Source organism: Benincasa hispida, chromosome 10, assembly GCF_027475165.1.
Source record: "Benincasa hispida cultivar pf3 chromosome 10, pf3_genome.v1.1, whole genome shotgun sequence".
Lineage (NCBI taxonomy): Eukaryota > Viridiplantae > Streptophyta > Magnoliopsida > Cucurbitales > Cucurbitaceae > Benincasa > Benincasa hispida.
Genome location: NC_143487.1, coordinates 27,143,258 through 27,165,538, shown reverse-complemented (window position 1 = coordinate 27,165,538; position 22,281 = coordinate 27,143,258). Strand labels below are relative to the sequence as shown.

General features: G+C 36.5%; 2 protein-coding genes across 8 annotated transcripts; one reads left to right on the top strand and one right to left on the bottom strand.

Moving 5' to 3' along the window:
• The first annotated feature begins 5,267 nt into the window (after positions 1–5,267).
• Positions 5,268–10,644, top strand: LOC120089383 (uncharacterized). Of its 7 annotated transcripts, none has more exons than XR_005485159.2 (4): positions 5,268–5,836; positions 5,935–5,998; positions 6,083–6,175; positions 10,028–10,274. XR_005485159.2 is itself a non-coding variant. In XM_039046833.2 (4 exons), the coding sequence occupies exons 1-4, from the start codon at positions 5,807–5,809 to the stop codon at positions 10,519–10,521; spliced, it is 318 nt and encodes a 105-aa protein (XP_038902761.1). In that variant the 5' UTR covers positions 5,425–5,806; the 3' UTR covers positions 10,522–10,644. The 7 variants fall into 7 exon arrangements, 1 of the variants encoding a protein (XP_038902761.1); XR_016524071.1 differs by lacking the exon at positions 10,028–10,274 and adding an exon at positions 7,759–8,004 and having other exon boundaries at positions 5,330–5,836; XR_005485160.2 differs by lacking the exon at positions 10,028–10,274 and adding an exon at positions 10,380–10,644 and having other exon boundaries at positions 5,360–5,836.
• Positions 10,645–18,536: 7,892 nt separating this feature from the next.
• LOC120089007 (putative flavin-containing monooxygenase 1) lies at positions 18,537–20,603 on the bottom strand. The gene is made up of 4 exons (XM_090306212.1): positions 20,470–20,603; positions 20,215–20,390; positions 19,780–20,135; positions 18,537–18,980 (listed from the first exon to the last, which is right to left on the bottom strand). Exons 1-4 carry the CDS (start codon positions 20,588–20,590, stop codon positions 18,656–18,658), a joined length of 978 nt encoding a protein of 325 aa, XP_090162338.1. The 5' UTR covers positions 20,591–20,603; the 3' UTR covers positions 18,537–18,655.
• Between the last annotated feature and the right edge of the window lie 1,678 nt (positions 20,604–22,281).

Below are 22,281 nucleotides of genomic sequence, written 5' to 3'. Positions count from 1 at the left end.
CATAGAAATGCATTGAACACAATGTATTAATTTCTTAATCCAAAATGTAATACAATACAATATAAGAAAAGAAGAGAAAATGAAAGGACCAGCTGGAAGCAATGTCTTACTTCCAGCAGATGTGTGTCAAGGCTGCTGGTGGTGCCATGGATGAGCGGTGGAGCTAACTCTCTCAAGATCTAGCTCCGGCGAAGGCTACGATCGTCACTCGGAATAGATGAAGGAGATGAAGAACTCTCAAGCTTTCTTCTAACGCATTCGTCTAGATCACAAGGATCTGCCCGAAGGCCGAAACTTGGATCATTTGAATTTTTGCTCATCGGTTTCTATTTATAGAGCTTGATCGCCGATAGCATTTATGGACCTGCTCTGATTCTGACATTCGCGGTGCGTTAGTCCTTTTCTGAATCTCTGCTGCTAACGGCGTGGTAGGTGAAATGTCAACATCATCTTTTGATTTTCCTGAGATATGCATTGATGCGTCCATTCCACTAACCTTTCGGTCATCCCACTATTATGGTTTATCGTGTACCGCAATCTTGAAATGACTGCATTCGCTTGATTACTACAACTTCTACACGATGACCGCAATCGCTTGACGATCACAACTTCTATACGATGGACGCATGCGTTTGATATCGCATCACCCATGTGTTGATCATACGCGTTCGCCTTTGCGATGGAGATTTTCTCCGCATGTGGTCATCTATGCGATAGCCTAGCTTCTGCGTTTGCGTCCACTTCCTGCGTTAGCTACAAAAATAGACAATTGAACACATAATAATGCATAATAGTGGGTTAGCCGAGATTCTTAATGTTGAACGACGCAAACTCATTTTCTCATGAATTGCTAACATAATTGATGCATATTCTGCTTAACAGCCCTCATAATTCTAAATAAAAGGCCTAAAATGACATGCATTTCTATATGTCATCAATCATACATACAGACTTTTGGTGACTCGAAGTTGATAATCAATCAGCTCTTACTCTAGTATGATATGAAGCATGATGACTTGAAGCCTTACTTCATTTATGCCAGACAGTTTATAGAGAAATTCGAAAGCGTGACACTGGAGCATGTCCTAAGGATAGAAAATAAGAAGGCAGATGCTTTGGCGAACTTGGCTACTGCCTTGACGGTTCTAAACGATGTGTCTCTTAGTATATCACTTTGTCGAAGGTAGGTTATACTTGGTCGAGACCGCATGTGAAGAAATGAATGTGATATTAGTCTGCTTAATTGATGAGGAAGGCTGGCGGTAACCCATTATAGATTACCTTGAGCATGGAAGGCTTCCGGACAACCCCCGCCATAAAATCAAAATTCGAAGAATGGTCACGCATTTCATTTATTAGAAAAGGATTTTATATCGCCACTCCTTGGAAGGGCTCTTTCTTCGATGCCTTGGAAAAGAGGAATCAACTAAGACCTTGGAAGAAGTGCATTCAGGCATATGTGGCACGTATCAATCTGGACCAAAGCTACAGTTCCAACTGAAGAGGATGGGTTACTACTGGCCAGGGATGATCCAAGATTCGATGGAATACGCAAAGAAATGTGAGGCTTGTCAATATCATGCAAACTTCATTCATCAACCACCTGAACCTCTACATCCGACTATAACTCTATGGCCTTTTGAAGCGTGGGGGCTTGATCTTGTTGGCCCTATAACACCTAAGTCATCAGCGGGACATTCTTACATCCTCGCAGTCACTGTTTACTTTTCAAGATGGGCTGAGCCTATCGCCTTGAGGGAAGCTAAGAAACAAAATGTGGTAGACTTTATCCGCACTCATATCATCTATCGGTACGATATCCCCCATCGAATCGTGACAAATAATGGGATGCAGTTCTCCAATAGCTTGATGGACAGGTTGTGTGAGAAGTTCAAGTTCAAGTAGTTCAAGACATCCATGTACAACACTACTATAAATGGTTTGGCAGAGGCATTCAACAAAACATTGTGCAATGATGACATGCAGAAATGCATGTCATCTTAGGCCTTTTACTTAGAATTATGAAGGTTGTTAGGTAGGATATGTGGCAATTATGCTAGGAATTCACGAGAAAACGAGTTTGCGCCGATCAGCATGTCAAATCTCAGTTAACCCATTATTTTATGTTTATTATGCGTTCAATGTTCTATTTTTGTAGCTAATGCAGAAAATGACGCAAACGCCGAAACCGGACGATCACATGCGGAGAAACTCTCCATCGCAAAGGCAAACGCATCGATCAACGCATGGATGTTGCGGTAATCAGCCGTATGCATCCATTGCATGGGAGTTGCGCTCGTCAAGCAATTGCGGTCATCATGTAGAGTTGTGGTATTAAGCGAATGCGGTCATTGGATGATTGCGGCTATGCGACAACACAAACTAATGGGATCAACGCAAGGTTAGTGGAATGAACGCATCAACACATCTACCTTGAGAAAATCCAAAGTTGATGCTGACATTTCACGAACCACGCCATTGGTAGTAAAGGTTCAGAAAGGACTAACGCGCCGAATGTCAAACTCAGAGCAGTCCAATTAATGTTGGCAACCCAAGCTCTATAAATAGAAGACGATGAGCTTAAATTCAAGTTATCCGGGGAGGATCCTTGTGATCTGGAGATTATTCCTCAATCCAAGGATTTTCCCCGTGATCTAGACAAAATGCGTGAGATGACGCTTGAGAGATTTTCACCTCCTTCATCCATTCTGAGTGACGACCGGAGCCTTCGACCGGAGCTAAATCTCGAGAGAGTCAGCTCCTCCACCCATCCATGGCACCATCGGCAGCCTTGACGCACTTCCGCTGGAAGTAAGTCTTTGCTTCCAGCCGGTCATTTCCTTTTCCTTTCTTTTCTTATATTGTATTGTATGACATTTTGTGATTAAGGAATTAATACAATTTGTTTTCAATACACTTCTCTGTTTCCTTCAACTCTATCTCCATCTTTTTTGCTTAGCATCTTTATTTTCATTGCAACACTTAGTGGGATTGCTTGGGTATTGCATACTTAGTCATGTGGATTAAGAATATGAAGCATGTAGCAACCCATCGAGAGGTGTGTGTTGCGTGAGTGTATAAGTAACCTTATTTTCTTAGTGTGAAGTTGCGGCAACGCCTGTCTACGGGCTAATGCATTGCTTGTCTATGAGTAAAGTCAGCAACAACCAACTGCCCGAGAGGGTAAGTGGTTGGTCACATTAAGCAATGTATGCATTGTTCACTAGGGATAGTAATAATCTTGAGTCAATCAAGTTCATGCGATTGTCTTGTTTTATGTTATGCCTAACACCCGCTACTCGAGAGAGAGTCTAAAGAAAGAACCTAATGACTCAAGAGAGCTAGGTTAGAATCTAGACTCGAGAGAGCGAGATTAGATCAGAATAAGCAAGAGATAGGGACTTAGAGATAAGCCCTGTTTGTCAACACTGCATCGCATGCACCCTAGGAATAGGTATGATATTATGTGGTCGCCTTATTTGTGTGTGTGTCACTTTGTCATCGCATAAATAAGAATAGAGGCTTATGTGTAAGTCCTATAGACTTATCGCATATATCGCATGCGTTCTAGCATTAGAAACCGTAGTATTTGCACCGAGAGGTGGTTTACTATTGTATGTGTGTTGCATGATCGCATGGCTTGCATTGACTAAGGTTGCCCTTGCGGTCACTCTTAAGGGTTGCAATGAAATCATCTCTGCATTTTATCTATTTTCCCATACATTTACTTCATGTCAAGTGTTGTCGAGTCTCTACCTCTTATGCATATTCTTATTGCGTTATCTGTTAGATAGGAGTAGGAGTAGGGTTAACTTAGCAACCTCCCTTCCATTCTTTTATTCAACTACCGCATGCACATTACCGCACACATATAGCTATCAGTCCCTGTGTTCGACCTCGGATCACCCAAGAAACTTGCGTTCATTTTATACTTGGCGTGAATGCAAGAAAACTTGTGGCAGGACGCAGTCACTCCAATGCATGACCATCGACGCATGACTATCAACGCATATCTTAGAAACATGCATCACATACCGCGTCCAAGGGATTTTAGTTGTCAAGTAAAATTGACTTCTAATTTCCCGTCACCATGCAACCTACTGAAGAATATTGTCTCTAAGTTAAAAAGGGATTGGAAAGAGAAGACTGGTGAGGCATTGTGGGCTTATTGAACCACTCATGTACCCCTACAGGAGTCACTCCATACTCTTTTGTTTATGGGGTAGAGGTTGTCCTTCCTTTAGAAAAATAAATTTCATCACTAAGAATGATGGTATGAGAAGGATTGACTACTAATAACTTGTAGAAATACAAGTTATTTATACTATTTTATTTAGATATTGCAGCCAAAAGAAAGGAAAGTTGCGTCAATTGTATGAAAATTGGCTAAGAATTGCAAGAATTATAAATTGTCGTCAATACACCCACTGACACCAATGTGATGGTAGAAAAGAATATTTCAAGTCTGTTTTGCAGGAAATCAAGTCACTGAATGTGTTCAAGGCTCAAGATAAAAAGGACAACGCATCTATGTCGCATTGCGCCCATCATTCAAGAATGAAAAAATGATCAACGCAATGACGGCACATGCGACAATCGATCAAGAGCTAAGCGATCAACGCAATTTCAACCGCATGCGGTAATAAAAAAACAACACCGCATGCGGGCAAACAATCGAAGATATAAAGAGCAACGCAATTGCGGAGGATTCTGATGCGTGTACAGCTGACCGTTGTGCATTTCAAACGGGATTGATTGCGTAACAGAAGGAATATTCACTCCACCATTTCAGGAACTGCCTTAACAATAAAGTAAGGACCACAAGTCAGAGAGTCAAGCTGAGCCTAGAAATAGCTCTGGCAATTCCACTGAAAGGGGATGCTTGAATACATAGAAAAGTGTATATACTAATATGAGAGAGAGACTGGTTGAGCGACTAATCAGAGTAGATCCGGGAAGAATTAAGAGACAAGACCGAGAGATGAGTCTCCGGGAAAAGAATCTGTAACATCCCAAGTTTTTCTTAATTTAAATTCAACATTTTTTTATATTAATTGAAGACATTTTTTTTTTTTTGTTAATTTTGGAATTCAGTTTGTTTAAAGGAAATTTGAGATTTTATGCCGACTTGATTTGATTTTTAGGTTTATGTCAAAAATTTAATTTAAATTGGGGAATTTGATTTAATTTGAATTTTTGGAATTTCAAGAAAAGAAGGAAAGAGTTTTAAAAATATATATATATATTCATATATATTTTGGTGTTTTGAAGGAAATGATAGAAATAAAAAGGGAATAAAATATAATGGAATAAAATAAAATAAAGTTTTATTATATTTCTTTTATTAAAATATTTTTCTATTTCTTTTTATTTTCAAAACACCTATTCCCTTTTGTTCCACACACACGACCTCCCCCCCCCCCCAGTCTTCATCTTTTTCATCCAAACCCTAGCCGCCGCATGCCCTCGACTCCATCCGTACCGCCACGCCAAGCCATCGCTCCCTCGCCATCCCTTGCCTACGCGTTCGTGAGCCAATGCCAGTCGACTAGCCGCTCTGTTTGTGGGTTCCAGTCGTGCCATCGAGGATTTTGCCAAGCAACGCTCATGGGTTCTTGTCCGTGTCGTTCGTGGGTTCATTAGCGTCGCCCCTCGCTCAAGCCACTACGTCCACATCACCAGTCCAACCGCGATGCCCGCATGTTTTCCTTGATGTACCTGTACGCCTCGCGTAGGCTGTTGCCACCGTCAACCACTTCTCAGATCTGCCGACGCCCATGCGTTTTCGCCAGCCGGTCACTGATGCATGCGTTTTCGCCGAACTTTTGGATTTGGGGTAAGGTCCATTTTGTTTCGTTGAGTCCTTGAAGGATTTTGGGATGCCCAGTAAGTTTTAACTTTTATTTTTCCATATTCTTTGCGGTTTAATGTTAGGACGAGATTTGGAAGGAAGGGCCTGCTGTCCATTTGGTTCGAGATAAGAGCGGGCAAGGAATTGGTAAGGATTGTGGTCCTTGTTGTTGGTTTCTGGGCACCCACTAATTAGTGAATTAAATGTTGACTTAACTCTTGTATCTTGAAGGTTCCAAGTCGTTGTTCAGTGGGATTTAAAATCTGTTAAGAGGAGATTTTGGAGTCGAAATCTTGTAATTGTTGTTGATAAAGTTTCGTTTGGGTAAGTTAATTACTGATCGTTGGATTAAATTTTGTATGTTTGGGTCTTGGTTCCAAAAATTGAAATTTAGTATTATGTTATGTATTAGGGGAATTACATTCAGCATTTATTTTGTTGGAGACTATTTGCTTGGATTAATATCTGAATTTGACTTCGAGATAAGAAATCTTACTACCGGAACCACCTTTGTGCCGATAAATTTATGATTTATGTTGAGGATTGTAAGACTAGTTACAAGGATAATTTTGACTGTTATGAGATTTAATAGACTGTTTAGAAAAGATATATGAGCATGTGATAATATGATTGAAGTATGTTAATGTATGAGCATGATTTAGAATTTTATGAGATATATTAAAAGGACGATTAGGCATGATCCTAAATTATGAGTTAAGCGACACTACTATGGAAATGTCTTAAAGTTAGGTGAAATTTGGAGCATTTTGTTGATGTGCTTATTGATGTGATTTCTTATGAAAGTGTGTAAGTTATATGATGTATTATGAAATTTCAAATGTTTGATTGTTACATGAGTTAGTGCATGAAAGTGATATACAAGAGTGGATCCATTAATACTAGATTAATTACGTATGTTGAGGTTGACTAACTTGACCTTGATCAGGAGATTTTAGAGGATTCATGATTAGGTGAATGTTATATGTAATATGAAGTTAGATGCAATCTCTTTTCCTTTCCAGACTATGTGACTGCGTGAAAGTGATGCACGTCCAAGGGCGCTAGTACTAACTAATACGCTCGACCATAGGGAGAGGAGCAGAGCGGATTATGCAAGAGATGTACTAGGGCTAGTGTGTATGAACGTGATACATACCTAGAGGGTACTGGGGTGTATGAAAGAGGTACATACTCAGTGGGTTATGTGTATACGAAAGAGATGTATGCCTAACCATGTGTACGAAAGAGGTATGCATCCCTACATTTATAGAGAGGATCTGGGGTGTACGAAAGAGGTGTATACATAACTAGATGTATGAAAGAGGTACATACTCAGTAGGTTAGGTGTATACGAAAGAGGTGTATACTTAACCAAGTGTACGAAAGAGGTACACATTCAGTGGGTTATGTGTATACGAAAGAGGTATATACATAACTAGATGTATGAAAGAGGTACATACTCAGTAGGTTAGGTGTATACGAAAGAGGTGTATACTTAACCAGGTGTACGAAAGAGGTACACATTCAGTGGGTTATGTGTATAAGAAAGAGGGGTATACGAAAGAGGTGTATACGTAACCATGTATACGAAAGAGGTACACATTATGTGGGTTATGTGTATACGAAAGAGGTGTATGCATAACCATGCATATGTAAGAGATTGTGTTTCCTTCGGGATTCACCAGAAGTTGTGGGTCTTATAGGATTTACTAGAGGTAGTGGACATACTTAACTACAGTAGGATAGAAATAAGTTTTTCATGTATATGTGTCTCATGAGGACTAGAGCAGTTTATATGTTCCACTAGAGGTAGGCATCTAGAGGACATAGATGCCTAGCCTGACCCCAGTAGTGGGATTACTTACTGAGTATTTTATACTCACCCTTTTCTCATGTTTATGTTTCAGGTAAGAGTAGGGACGCGCCGGCGAATGACAAGAGAAATTCGTGATCGAGCCACTGGGACCAGTTTTGTGCTTCCGCTCATGAGATTTAAACTTCTTTTCATGTTTTCTTAGCTTTCAGTGTTGATGTTTAAAACTTACTATTAAGAATCGCTTCCAGATTTATTTATTATCATTTATGATTTATGGGAACACTACCGTTGTTTTTAATATTTGAAATTAATTGCAAAGTCTTTTAAATTTACCTTATTTAATTAGCATTTATTTCACCATAACAGAGTGTCGTTTTAAGTTCCATACATGCATGTGTTTAGTAACGGCCTAACTTAAGTTCTAGGGGGTCGGCTCGTTACAGTTGGTATCAGAGCCCATGTGTTTGGGTTCTGTAGACTGACTTACTATGTAAGTCCAGATTGTCCTTGTGGCCCATGAACGGATTCCTCGTCATCGTCAGGTATGTCTTATTAATTACAAGTTTTATGATAGTTGTGCATTAAAATATTTGTTTTGCTTAAATGCACCAGTTATGTTCTAATGCTAAGTCAGTGACTCGTTAGAAATTATAAGAGGATTATCAGGTACGACACTACAAAAAGGAGGAAAAATAAAATAAAATAAATTATGAGGTCACTTGGCCTAGTTTATCTCATGGAAGTTATGTTAGAAACGAACAAATACATATACCTTAGTTCAGAGATCTTAAGGGTTGATGAAACTATAGTTTAAAATTAAAGGTATGTATATTTTTAAGCCCAAGAATGAAATTGTCTTGACGAGAATTCATTAAGGGCTAGTGTTATGTTTTGTGGTGCAATTGGAGGGAGTATATATAAATTCCTTCACATGGCACATTCTCGAAAATAAGGTTAAAAAATTGTTTTATGGATATGAAGGACAAAAAGAAGAGACGATGGATTTATTAAAGGTTTTGAGATATATATTAAAAAAAAAAAAACCAACATTTCGAGAAGAATTTTAGAAAGGATTCATAAGTCATAATCACTTGGGTAATACTACGACTTGATGGAGTAGGTAAAGTATATGTGATGATATGAAGAATTCTTTTGGAATATCTAGGTAAGTTGATATCATCAAAGGAAGCTAAAATAGTTGGACATTACTTTGGGCTTAAAGGGGATAGTAAGGTGTTATTTGTTTAGGTTGAAGGATTATTTTAGTATATCTAGACTTAAACCCATAGCCTCATTGTGATAGGAGATCCAAATTAGGCAAATTTGGAGAAACAAAAGTCTTTTGGAGTTTAAAAGTATGCAAATTGGTAAAGAAGAATTCTACAAGATGGAAATTCTTAGTGAGAGAGATAAGATTTATGGAAGAGTTAAGTAAGATTTATGGAAGAGTTAAGTGAGATATAATTTAATAAAGGGATTATGTTCCACTTGGAAAGTGGGAAAAAGAAAAAAAAAGAGGTGTCTTGAATTTAGTGGTTTCTTTTTTCCAAAGATAAGTATGAAAGAGAGAAAAGTATCTAAGAAAGTTCACTCTTTTGGAAAAAGAAAGGAATTTAATACTTCTAGTTAAATATGGTTTGGAGGCTTGATATGAGGGGAAACAAGGAATTTGTTTTGGTGTAAAAGAAAAATATCTTATTATCATGTGGAACTTTAGGCGAATATTAGTTGGATGGAAAGATAGCTTACATAGGTGATTGGTATGAAACTTTGTGTTAACACAAGAATCTTTTACTGAAATAAAAGGTTGAAAAGGGATAAGCTAAAATGGAGTTACTAGTAACAGAAGATGTTCAAGAACTATTGACATGGTTATGTGTATACGAAAGAAGTATATACATAACTAGATGTATGAAAGAGGTACATACTCAGTAGGTTAGGTGTATACGAAAGAGGTGTACACTTAACCAGGTGTACGAAAGAGGTACACATTTAGTGGGTTGTGTGTATACGAAAGAGGTGTATACGTAACCATGTTTACGAAAGAGGTACACATTAAGTGGGTTATGTGTATACGAAAGAGGTATATGCATAACCATGCGTATATAAGAGATTGTATTTCCTTCGAGATTAACCAGAGGTTGTGGATCCTACGGGACTTACTAGAGGTAGTGGACATACTTAACTACAGTAGGATAGAAATAAGTTTTTCATGTATATGTGTCCCATGAGGACTAGAGCAGTTTATATGTTCTACTAGAGGTAGGCATCTAAAGGGCATAGATGCCTAGCCTGACCCCAGTAGTGGGGTTACTTATTGAGTATTTTATATTCACCCTTTTCTCATGTTTATGTTTCAGGTAAGAGTAGGGACGCGCCGACGAATGACAAGCGAAATTCGTGATCGAGCTACTAGAACCAGTTTTATGCTTCCGCTCATGAGATTTAAACTTCTTTTCATGTTTTTCTTAGCTTTCAGTGTTGATGTTTAAAATTTACTATTAAGAATCGCTTCTAGATTTATTTATTATCATTTGTGATTTATGGGTACACTACCGTTGTTTTTAATATTTGAAATTAAATGTAAAGTCTTTTAAATTTACCTTATTTAATTAGCATTTATTTCACCATAACAGAGTGTCGTTTTAAGTTCCATGCATGCATGTGTTTAGTAACGGCCTAACTTAAGTCCTAGGGGTCGGATTGTTACAGAATTCTTCTGATCCCCGTCATCGAATCTCTGTACGAAGGTCACCTCTACCAGATGAGCAAGCCTGAGAGGAAAGCTCTTCTACTCATCCATTCTACACGCCGGCAAGCAAAACCACCATCCAGATTTGTGTCAAGACGTTGACACTATTCTGTATTTGTTTCTATCTCTTTTCATCACTTGTCCTCATCTTTTTAATATCTATTATTCACACCATGTATCAAACGCTTAATCATAGTATTAATTGTTATGATCGTTTCCATTATCGTCTCTCTGTCTATTTTCGTTCATCCATGTTTCACTTTCTCCATGATGTTTTCTTAATCCCCTAGTAATTAGTAAGAATTAAGCAAGTAAATTAATCTGTGATAAGGAAATAATTATGTATAGCTAAGGCATGCTAGATGGCATCTTCATTTGTGAGAGCAGAAGTAAAGATGCCATTCCACCTATCGAGAGAGGGTTGGAAGAATGCGTTAACTAAAGCGATAAGTACTAGAGATGGAATATTCACTCCATTTCAGGAACTGCCTTAACAATAAAGTCGGGACCACAAGTCAGAAAGTCAAGTTGAGCCTATAAATAACTCCAGCAACTCCACTGAAAGAGGATGCTTGAATACATAGAAAAGTGTACATATTGATCTAGAGAGAGACTGGTTAAGCGACTAATCAGAGTAGATCCAGGAAGAATTAAGAGACAAGGCCGAGAGGTGAGTCTCCGGGCAAAGAATCCTTCCAATCCCTACCGTCAAAGCTTTGTACGAAGGTCACCTCTACCAGACGAGCAAACATGAGAGGAAAGCTCTTCTGTTCATCCATTCCACACGTCGGCAAGCAAAATCATCATCTATATCTGTGTCAAGACGTTGACACTATTCTGTATTTGTTTCTATCTTTTTTCATCACTTGTACTCATCTTCTTAATCTCTATCATTCACACCATGTATCAGACGCTTAATCGTAGTATTAATTGTTATGATCGTTTCCATTATCATCTCTCTGTCTATTTCTGTTCATCCATATTTCACTTTCTCCATGATGTTTTCTTAATCCCCTGGTAATTAGTAAGAATTAAGTAAGTAAATTAATCTGTGATAAGGAAATAATTATGTTTAGCTAAGGCATGCTAGACAACATCTTCACCTGTGAGAGCAGAAGTGAAGATGCTATTCCGCCTATCGAGAAAGGGTTGGAAGAATGCGTTAACTAAAACGATAAATACTTCCAGAGATGGAAGCAACCTTGCGTTCACCACGTTCATCCCTGTTTCACCATAGAGATATGGGAATGCGGCCGATCACCGAGAGGTGTACGCCAAGGGAAAGTAGAACTTTAGTTACATCTTTAACGCAACTATCAAACTTGTGACATTTGTACTAATTATTCTTTCTCCTTCTGATTCATCCATAAAGACATGTCATCGCATACCACCATCCTTTGTATAAACTTCACAAGCAGTCTCGAACTCAGTATCATATATATCATGTATCTTATATCTTGTATCACATTAGCTTAGGTTTATTTTCATCGCAATTTATTTTATTAACGCAACTTTAGTTTATCTGCACAATTTTACTTTACCGCAATTTACTTTCCTGTACAAACACACAACCTTTATTAATTGTAAAAACCGGCGGCATATATCACAAAAAGTAACACATTAACAACAACAATCCCTGTGTTCGACCTCTGAGAAACTTGTGTTGGAATTATACTTGGTTTCAACGCAAGGAAACTTGTGACAACGCATTACTCCACTGCATACTACAAGCATATAGTTAACAACGCATATATCTAGAAGTAGTATTGCATAAAGTGTGAATAAGCATAACACAACATCCGCATTCCATTTCCATCTTTACGTCATCAAGTTTATGGCAACATGAGCTTGTATGATTCATATTCATCATTGTCCCTATGCTTTGTAGACACACGCATTTTAGCCTGTAACAACTACAGAAGACAATGGAAAGCTACATCTTCAAGAATTGGAAGCACTTGATGAAAAACGACTAGAAGCTCAACAAGCATTGGAATGTTACCAAGCGCGAATGTCTAAAGCCTTTGATAAGCATGTAAAGCCTCAATTTTTTCAAGTCAATGATCTAGTGCTTGCTGTAAGAAGACCCATCATCACGACGAGGCATATGGGAAATAAGTTCACACCTAAATGGGATGGACCCTACATCATCAGAAAGGTCTACACAAATGGAGCATACAAGATCATTGATCAAGATGGATTAAGAATCTACCCAATCAATGGCAAGTTTCTTAAGAAGTTTTATGTTTAACAAATGTAAAAAAAAAAAAAAAAAATGGCGAGGAACTCCTTATCATAAGAGTGCATGTTGCTCCTAGCCTACATGATCTTAAAAAGTGAACGACCCAAAAAAAATCTAAATTACATCATGACTTGATCCCTGTCATTATAAAAGGTACGTAGGTAGCTTAAAGAAATTTAAGTTCAGTCACATGATAAAAAAAAAATATGAGTTCCGTTGTATAAAAAAAGTAGAGAGTTAAAGGAATCTTCAAGCATTAGAATTTGTCATTAAAAAAAACAAAGAGAACAAAAAAAAATGGCTCCTATATAAGAAAGAGATTTTTGGGCATCACAATACACAAATCCAGCAATCCGCAAAGGGGCCAGCTAATTACTTTGCCACAAGAAAGCTAAGTCCATCCTTTATTGGCTGACCTTTGGCTCCAAGAATCACAACTTATCTCTTGCCAAACGATATGTGTTCGGCGAAGTGAATCATTGTTTTGCAAAAAGCGCCATAAAGGAATGAGTCTCGACAACATGGTTCAAGGATAGTTAAAAAAAAAAAAGAATAAGAGTGATAGGGTCATTGGACCTTTTCGAGGTCATCCCTTTGTTAATCAAATGGGGATTATTAGACCTTTCCAAGGTCATCTCTATGTTGATTAAATAGGGTTATTGGATCTTTCCAGAGTCATCCCTATATTGATCAGGTGGCGTTATAATAGGATAGACCTTTCCGAGGACATTCCTATGTTGACCTTTCTAGGGTCATCCCTATGTTGATTGAGATATAATAAGGTAGACCTTTTCGAGGTCATCACTATGTTGATCAAATGGGGGTTGTTAGACCTTTCCAGGGTCATCCCCCTGTTACGGGAAGTGGCGATATAATGGGATAGACCTTTTCGGGGTCATCCCCATGTGAATCAAATGAGGATTGTTAGACCTTTTCGAGACCATCCCTATGTTGACCGAGATATGATAGGATAGACCTTTCCGAGATCATCCCTATGTTGATCAAATAGGGATTGTTAGACCTTTCTGGGTCATCCCTATATTGATCGAGATATAATAAGGCAGACCTTTCTGGGGTCATCCTTATGTTGATCAAATGGGGGTTGTTAGACTTTTCGGAGTCATCCCCATGTTGATCGGGAAGTAGTGATATAATGGGGTAGACCTTTCCGGGGTCATCCCTATATGGATCAAATGAGGATTGTTAGATCTTTCCGGAGTCATCCCCATGTTGATCGAGATATAATAGGGCAGACCTTTCCGAGGTCATCCCTATGTTTATCAAATGGGGGTTGTTAGACCTTTCCAAGGTCATCGCCATGTTGATCAGGAAGTGGTGATATAATAGGGTAGACCTTTCTGGGGTATCCCTATGTTGATCAAATAGGGGTTGTTAGACCTTTCGGAGGTCATCCCTATGTTAATCGAGAAATGGTAGTATAATAGGGTTATTTAGACCTTTCTGGGTCATCTCTGTGTTTGTCAAAGAGACGGTCATGCAATGGGACATTGTTGCAAACAAACAAATAAAAAATAATAGTGATAATAAAACTCAACATTTGTAAAAAATACTGATGAGTTGGCAAAAAAGGAAAGGGATTACTCCCTCAATTAAGTAGTTGTAGCTCCTATAAAGGAGAAAAGAAAAAAAAAATGTGGGGGCAAGTTAGTATTAAAAAAAAAAAAAAAAAAAAAAAAAAAAAAAAAACAAGAAGCAAAAAGGAAAGGAGAAAAAGAAATTAAAAAAAAAAAGAGAAGAAAGAAAAGAAAGAGGAGAATAGAGGAGTGGAAGATGAGAATGAGAAAGATGTATGTGGTGAGTTCTATTTATAGAGGGCAAGATGGACTCAAATTCCTAATTTAATTTGGATTTCCTAATAAAATCTTATCTTTTTAAAAGATTTTGATAAGATTGAATCAAAATATCTTATCTTTTAAATTTGAATTTAAGATTCTTGGTGAGTTTGAATGAATTAGCCTTAAATCAAATGATATCAAAATCCATTTACATCCATTTTAAATTTGGGCATATTCCAAATTTTATCTCAAATTCATCTCAAATTAAAATTTAATCATATTCCAAATTTTATGTTAATTCAAATCAAATTTAGCTTTTATCTTCAATCCAAATCAAATTGAGGGTAAAATCTCAAATTTATTTTAGATTAATATTTGGCCATATTCCAAATTTTATCCAAACTCAAATTGTTCAACTTTGAGATTGAATTGTGAATAAAATGTAAGTTAAAATTTGGTCATATTCCAAATTTTATCCCAAGTTCAAATCATTCAAATTTAGTCTTTTATCCTCTAAGCAAAATTAAATTAGGGATAAAGTTTCAAATTTATCTCAAAATAAATCTTGGTCATATTCCAAATTTTATCGCAATTTGAAATCAAGTTTAGCTTTTATCCTATTTCCAAATCAAATTGGAATAAAATCTCAAATAAATTTGGTCATGTTTCAATTTTATTTTTTTTAAAAAAATCAATTTGAGATTAAATTGTATATAAAATCTCAATTTAAAATTTGGACATATTCAAAAATTTATCCCAAATCTAAATCATCAAAATTTAGACTCTTATCCTCAAGTCAAATTAAATTAAGGATAAAATCTAAAATTGATGTAAATTTCAAATTTGGGCATCTTCCAAATTTTATAGGATTGTCAATTGCAGCGGAAGCACAAAGATCATCTAAGCATTCAAATTCACTAATGTTGGCATAAAAATGGGTTTCAGGACATACCTCTTGTAGAACTTCTTCAAAGCTCCATCCCCCGCTGCTATCTTCTCCATATCTTGTTGTAGATCACCTCAAGATCTTCCCCACTATTCTCTTGGTGCTCTAGATTGAATTGTGTGACTCAAAACAAGCTTGAATCAAGGGATGAAGGAGAAAAGCTCACTGCAGCAACCATGGTTGAAGAACCATTCTTCAAACCGAATTTTCTCTCAAATTTCTGTAGATTGCATGCCCGATTTTCACTCCAATCTTCTCATTATATTGCAGATCAACATACAAAGAGGAGAGCTGCGTGAGTTGCAGCTCATGCTTGGAGAGGACAAGACAAATGGTTGCTTTATGTGTGAGCTAGTTAAGTGATGGATAATGGAAAAATCCATTTTTCCATTTATGTGTTTTTGTTTCTTTTTTCAATTTTATCTAAAAATCAAATTTTGATTTAATAAAACTATTTGATTTTAAAAAATGGAAAATTAATTAATTTCATAAATTAATTAATTAATAAATAAAACTTAATTAATTTAATATCAAATATTAAATTAAATTTAACACATATCCATCTTTATATATTTAAATCATATTTAAATATATAAATTCTCCTATACCGTTTAATTCTAAAATTAAACATAATTATATCTCATATAATTACTAATTTTCTTAATTCTAATTTGAACGTTTCAAATTAACTTATCACGCTATTCTAGAGCTAGTCCGTTACGAGCTAGTAGGGGGACCTCGCGGACCTACATATAGACCAAATTAATCCTCATTCGTTAACTAATGGGTCATTCCACTAAAGCCCATAGTTGCACTCCCCTCACTGTAGATATATTATGTCCACATGATTTAACCATAATCAGCAAGTCGACCCTTCACAGGTTGTTCGTAATAACGGCTGGGTCAAATATCTATTTTACCCTCGAGATTACGTCTTATTCCTCAAGTCCATCCTCTAATGAACAACTGGTTTGTGATCCAATCATCAAACCAAACTCTCTCAGCCCAGTGAGAGGGTGGGGCCCCTTGTTCAAGACCTGGATTCAGTACTTGAGAGAACAACCTTTCTCCTATCCCTAAATCGGGTAGGCGTGAACTTCATCTTGCAAGGCTATGTCCCCAACTATTCATTCGGTCTTATCCCCAAAATGGTAAGCTTATTGAGCAGTGCTGTTGGACTACTCTCACCGTTTGCAGATCAAAGGATAATCTCGAACAAACAGGAGTTCATAACTAGCTCAGGATTAAGATCGAGTTAACCTAGGTCATCTAGGTGAAATAGTCAGTCTTAAACAGTAAACAGCGTTATAAAGTAAGAGTGACTTATTCCTTGATCCTGATCTTATGCAAACTCATTGCATAATATGCCTCCACTTCTTATCATAAATGTACGAATTAGGATCACATCGTATGTAGCACTTTACAACTCTTTGTAACAACTACAAAGTAGGTCGCATCCAATGGTGTTACAAGAATAAGGTATTCAACCTCATTCATGTACCATAGATCATTTTGACTATTTACTCGAACCTGATCCACTCTTATGTCTCCACATAAAGTTCAAGTACTCATACAATAGTCATGGGTCTTAGTTTATTGGATTTAGACTTTCATATAATTTATGAGATGAATAACAAGTATATTGATAATAGAAAATGTTTATCATTTTACAAACTGCGAGTTTTTAGGACATAAAACCCAACAAATTTTATATCAAATTCATCCAAATTTAGGTGCTTATATCATTTTCAAATCAAATGAGGGTAAAATCTCAAATTAAAATTTAGCCATAATCCACATTTTATCCCACATTCGAGTTAAACTTATGTACTAAATTCACAGTTTGATTGACGCATCAATTGAGATCAAATTCAAAAACAGATATATTTGAATTTCGATTCCAACTTTATATTTCTCGAAATTCATCCAACCATATATGTGCATAAATCTCGAAAATGGGCATTTGTTGAATGAGAAATTTTGGACCAATCACAAATTGTCACGTCATTCACTAAATTAATTATGAGATTCTAAATAATCAAATCTGGGACCAATTAGGAGTTGACATGTGTCCCAAATTGAAATTGGAGACAAATTCTAATGACGTCACGTGGTTTTCATCATAACTGTTGAATCAGATTAATTTGACCCAATTTGATATTGTTATTTGGGTTAAAATCCAACTAAGCCCAAAAATAGGTTGAATTTTACCAAATGTTTCAACTAAGCCCAAGTCCAACTAATCAGGTCCAAGGGTCAGGCCAATGTACTAACCAAGATCAAACCCACGAAGTCCACCAAAGAACTCGATAAATTGAGAAGCTCTCCTAATTTGTTGGGGTCAACAATTTTACATTTCAGAAAGCCCAAGAGAATTCACCTACAACCAAATGATTCCTACACTCCCAAAAAATGCATTTGAGAGAGAATCAGAAGATCAACAGTTAGAGATCGAACCACAACGCATCAAACCAACATCGACACTAACACAAACCCAAGTTGGAAAACCTCGTGCGAACATCGATCACCAACAATCTCCATCTTTTCTTTTTTCTTCTTCTTCTTATTTCACTCTCTACTTCAACCTCACACCATCATGCTAATCTCTTTTTCTGCTGCAATCCACCAATTTGTTGGTTACCTTCAAAATGTGCTGAAATCTATCTATTTATTCACCAATCTAATTTTTATTCTTTTCTTTTTTGTTTATCTGTATTTTCTTGATAGTGACCTTTAAAACAGTTAAATAAAGTGTATTTACATTGATTTAACTCTTTTTGGATTTGTTTTAGATTGTGACATTTTTCTGTAAATTTTTTGTGAGCATGGACATTTTGAACATTTGCTAATTAGTATTTTTTTTTAATTTAAAAAAATTGTCATACTATTTTTACAATTTGAACAACTTTTTGCATCTTTTCAATGAAACTTTAAATTAATTTGTCTTGTCAACCTATCACAAGTGATTTGGAGTTTGGAGGTAATCGACCGAGTGTTATGACTTATCATTCTTTTTCTTTGGCCTTTCATGATTTTCATGTAATGCGTGTAACGAATAAACTTTATTCTATGAACTAAAATTAGTTAATCTTAACTAATTTTGCTCGAGAGTGGAAAGAAAAAAGAAAACAGCTTTGAAATTGCATTGGTTGTATTAGGGGAATGACAATGGCAATGACAATGCATTTTTATTGGATATGATAGAGAAATGGGAAGGTATATATTTTTCTAATCTTCAAGGGGAAGCATAGTCTAAAGGGCCATAAGGCAGAAACAAGTTAGCAAAGAAACCCTTTTTCCTCCTACAGTTCCACCCCATGTCCTTGCACAGCTGATCGCAATACCAAATATGCAAAATGGCAATGCAAGCTCGCTTGTAAAAAAATCCCTGAGTAATGCTTCAAGGTCTTCTTCCACTCGGCTGTCTTTCTCCATCTCCTTGATGCTTGGTAGCTTAAAAGTGCCGTCCATAAACTCTGCCAGCCATCGGCACCGCATCTCCGAGGTGAACGAGTTTGAAGGATACTCTGTAAATCCAACCACAGCTAGCTGTGGGATTTTGGGATGAATGCATAGTCTGATCAAATGCAACAAAAGCAAACGGATACTATTATTGGGTTTTCGATGTTTACAAAGAAAAACTAGACAAAATGCTAACATTGTAAGATCAAAATTAGAATTTACAAAGAGAATAAAGACTAGGGTCTCAAGCCAAACAATAAGAGCTTGTTTTTCCATCGAGGCATTTTCACTTTACTTGGAGATGGGCTAGCAATTTGCAGGGTATTTACTTTTTGACAGATATGATTATGAAAACTATAAGCTTATGAGATCATTTCAATCATAAAGTATCTGCTACAACTTTTCTAGTACAGTGATGGAAGCATACCATTATGTGAGGACTATTTAATCATAAATGAGCAATACAAGTTAATTGAACCATCAACTTCCACTAGGAATGGGTTAATCGAAATAGATACCCATAGAATCATAATAGTGAGAACTCCTTAGAAATGTGCTTGGATGTATAAGACAGAAATTGTAAAAGTACTTTAACCAATGGTTATTAGAAGTATGCAAATTTTCATGAGAACACTTTGTTGAATAATTTTTCCTCTATTGCTCATTGAGAATCCGACTAACACAAAATTGGTTGAAAGTCACTTTTTTAGATACTTCACTTTATATGAAATGGATTCAGGTTGGTCATCTCTCTAAATCCAATAATATTTGCTCTAGAATGGAAGCATCCTGTTTTCTTCTAGTTTTGGTTCTGTTATATAAACTAATTCCTACCAATATCATACTTCACCAGCTGAACCCAGTTTAAAATTGAAGGGAGAAATGAAGATTTTGAGAAGAAGTGAAGATTAAACCTGTATAAGGAAACCGTCGAATCTTGAAACGTCATGTAATCTCGAAAAGCAGAGGAAGTAAAGATTTGTTTAAGCTTTTGATCGCCTTTGAATCCAGTAGCCAAAATGACCAAATCTGAGGGAATTGGTTTGGTTTCTCCTTTGATCACGATACCCTCTTCACAAAACCTGAAACTCTGAGATTCCTTCAAAACAATGCTTCCTTCATCCACTTTGTCATAGAATTTCTCAGACAATGTTGCAAAAAAACAAGAACTGACGCCCTGCAGAAAGCTATGGCTCGGCACCATCCCGTATTTGGCCAACCTTTGCTTCTTCATCACGTAGGTTTCTACAAACTTCGAGAAAAACCATTTCTACAAAGACAAAACCACAACAAGAAATTAGCCCTAAAACTTCAAAACAGACAGAAACAGAGAAAGAGATGTCAATTACAATTGGGGAAAGAAGGACGGCGAGGAGGTAGAGAAAGAAGCCTTCCCCAGGTTTGGGAATCAGAAGCTCAGCGAATCGGTTCAAGTAAAGAAAAGACAAAGGGATCCCCCATGGATGAAGATTGGGAAGTGCCCAATGCTTAGTTTTGTAGAGCACAGTGCAGGGTTTGTTAGGGCCTGCAAGTTAGAGAGAAGAAGAAGAAAGCGATGATGAGAGAAGGAGAGGGGAAAATCGAAGGGGGGAAATGAAAACTACCATTGGCATTGGCGCATTCCATGGTGAGGTCAAGAGTGGACTCCTGAAAACCGACGATGGTGATTCGCTTGTCCTTGATGAGCTTCGATGCAGTGTCGAAATCCATGGTGGAATATTCCATAGAGTGAAGAACTTTCCCGGCTTTCGACATGCAGTGTCGAAATCGGACCTTTAATATTAATATTGTTGTTTTCAAAACTTGAGAAATATTGTTGTTTTGAAACTTATTAGAGAAATATTGTTGTTTTGGGAATTCAAGTCTAGAGGTCGAACGTTGAGAACTCGACTAATGTGGAGATCAAACATTGAGAACTCGACGAACAAAGAAAAACTTGGAAACAATACATAGGCCGAAACTTCAACCCTGGAAATCTCACGAATCTCGCTTAGGTTGTTGAAGGTTGAAGTTTCGACACACATCCATCCTCGAGATTGCAGGTTTCTTACTTTTCTTTTTCCCTCATAGAGGAAATAAAGTAATGAGATGGTATACTATATGTATCTGTGTACTCAAGCTGCTTCTAACAACCTCATTTTGTTATCACTTCGAATTAGACGGAGGCTTGTGGTATTGACGTGAGGGGTGGGGATGGCTATATTTCTGGGAGCGAACTCCAGCGAATATGAAGCGCATGGATACAAGTTATGCCTTGGAATGAAAGACAATTCCGAATTAGCTTTGTCTACAAACAAAATTTTGTATATTAGGTTGGCGAAGGTTACACACATGTCGAAACTTCAAAGCGATTAAGGAGATAAGTTGGCTGAAGCAGATTAAGGAGAGAGCGAGATTCAAAGTGAGATAGTAGGAGAGAGCGAGATGTTGAACGAGATTTTAAGAGAGAGCGAGATTCAAAGCGAGATTTTAAGAGAGAGCGAGATTCAAAGCGAAAATGTTAGAGAGAGCGAGATTTAGTTTATATTGACTAATCTGACTAACATTGAACTTGGTAAAATGAAATGGTTGAATAATTGAAAAATGAGATTATTCAGGAATACACATTGAATGCTAAGATTACGCATTGAGTTTCTGGTAGTAGATCCATAATCAAAAAAAATTTTATGATTGTTTCAGAAGAAATGAAAGCTAGTAATCATTAATGAAAAAATAACAACAATAATAGAGGGAGCGAGATATTGAGAGAGAGCGAGAGTGAGAGAGCGAGATCTTAGGAGAAAGCGAGAGCGAGATCTTAGGAGAGGGTGAAAGTGAGAGAGCGAGATCTTAGGAGAGAGCGATACTGAGAGAGCGAGATCTTAGGAGAGAGTGAGAGTAAGAGAGCAAGATCTTAGGAGAGAGCGAGACTAAGAGAGCAAGATCTTAGGAGAGAGCGAGAGTCTTCACTTTATTTGAACTTTCCATAGAAATATATATAAAAAAAGAGAAAAAAGAGTTAATAATCATACTATAATTGAATAATCATTAGACTATAATTGAATATATTAGATTATTATACTATAATTGAATAATCACTAGACAATAAATTGAATATATTAGATTATTATACTATAATTGAATAATCATAGACAACAAATTTAATATATTAGATTATTATACTATAATTGAATAATCATTAGACAACAAATTTAATATATTAGATTATTATACTATAATTGAATAATCATTAGACAACCAATTTAATATATTAGATTATTATACTATAATTGAATAATCATTAGACAATAAATTGAATAAATTGAATATATTAGATTATTATACTATAAATTGAATATATTAGATTATTATAATATAAAGCTTTATTGATTACAAAAAAAAAAAAAAAAATTGAATATACAGTAGATTATTATAAA

What these genes read in the sequence shown, in the direction of transcription:
- LOC120089383 (XM_039046833.2), top strand. Translation starts at nt 5,807, where the DNA reads ATGCGTTTTCGCCGAACTTTTGGATTTGGG. An exon ending in TTGGTTCGAGATAAGAGCGG is followed by an intron (nt 5,988 to 6,082) that starts GCAAGGAATTGG and finishes TGTATCTTGAAG; the next exon opens with GTTCCAAGTCGTTGTTCAGT. An exon ending in GTTGATAAAGTTTCGTTTGG is followed by an intron (nt 6,176 to 10,379) that starts GTAAGTTAATTA and finishes GGATTGTTACAG; the next exon opens with AATTCTTCTGATCCCCGTCA.
- LOC120089007 (XM_090306212.1), bottom strand. Translation starts at nt 20,590, where the DNA reads ATGGAATATTCCACCATGGATTTCGACACTGCATCGAAGCTCATCAAG. An exon ending in GGAATGCGCCAATGCCAATG is followed by an intron (nt 20,391 to 20,469) that starts GTAGTTTTCATT and finishes TCTAACTTGCAG; the next exon opens with GCCCTAACAAACCCTGCACT. An exon ending in CCGTCCTTCTTTCCCCAATT is followed by an intron (nt 20,136 to 20,214) that starts GTAATTGACATC and finishes TTGTCTTTGTAG; the next exon opens with AAATGGTTTTTCTCGAAGTT.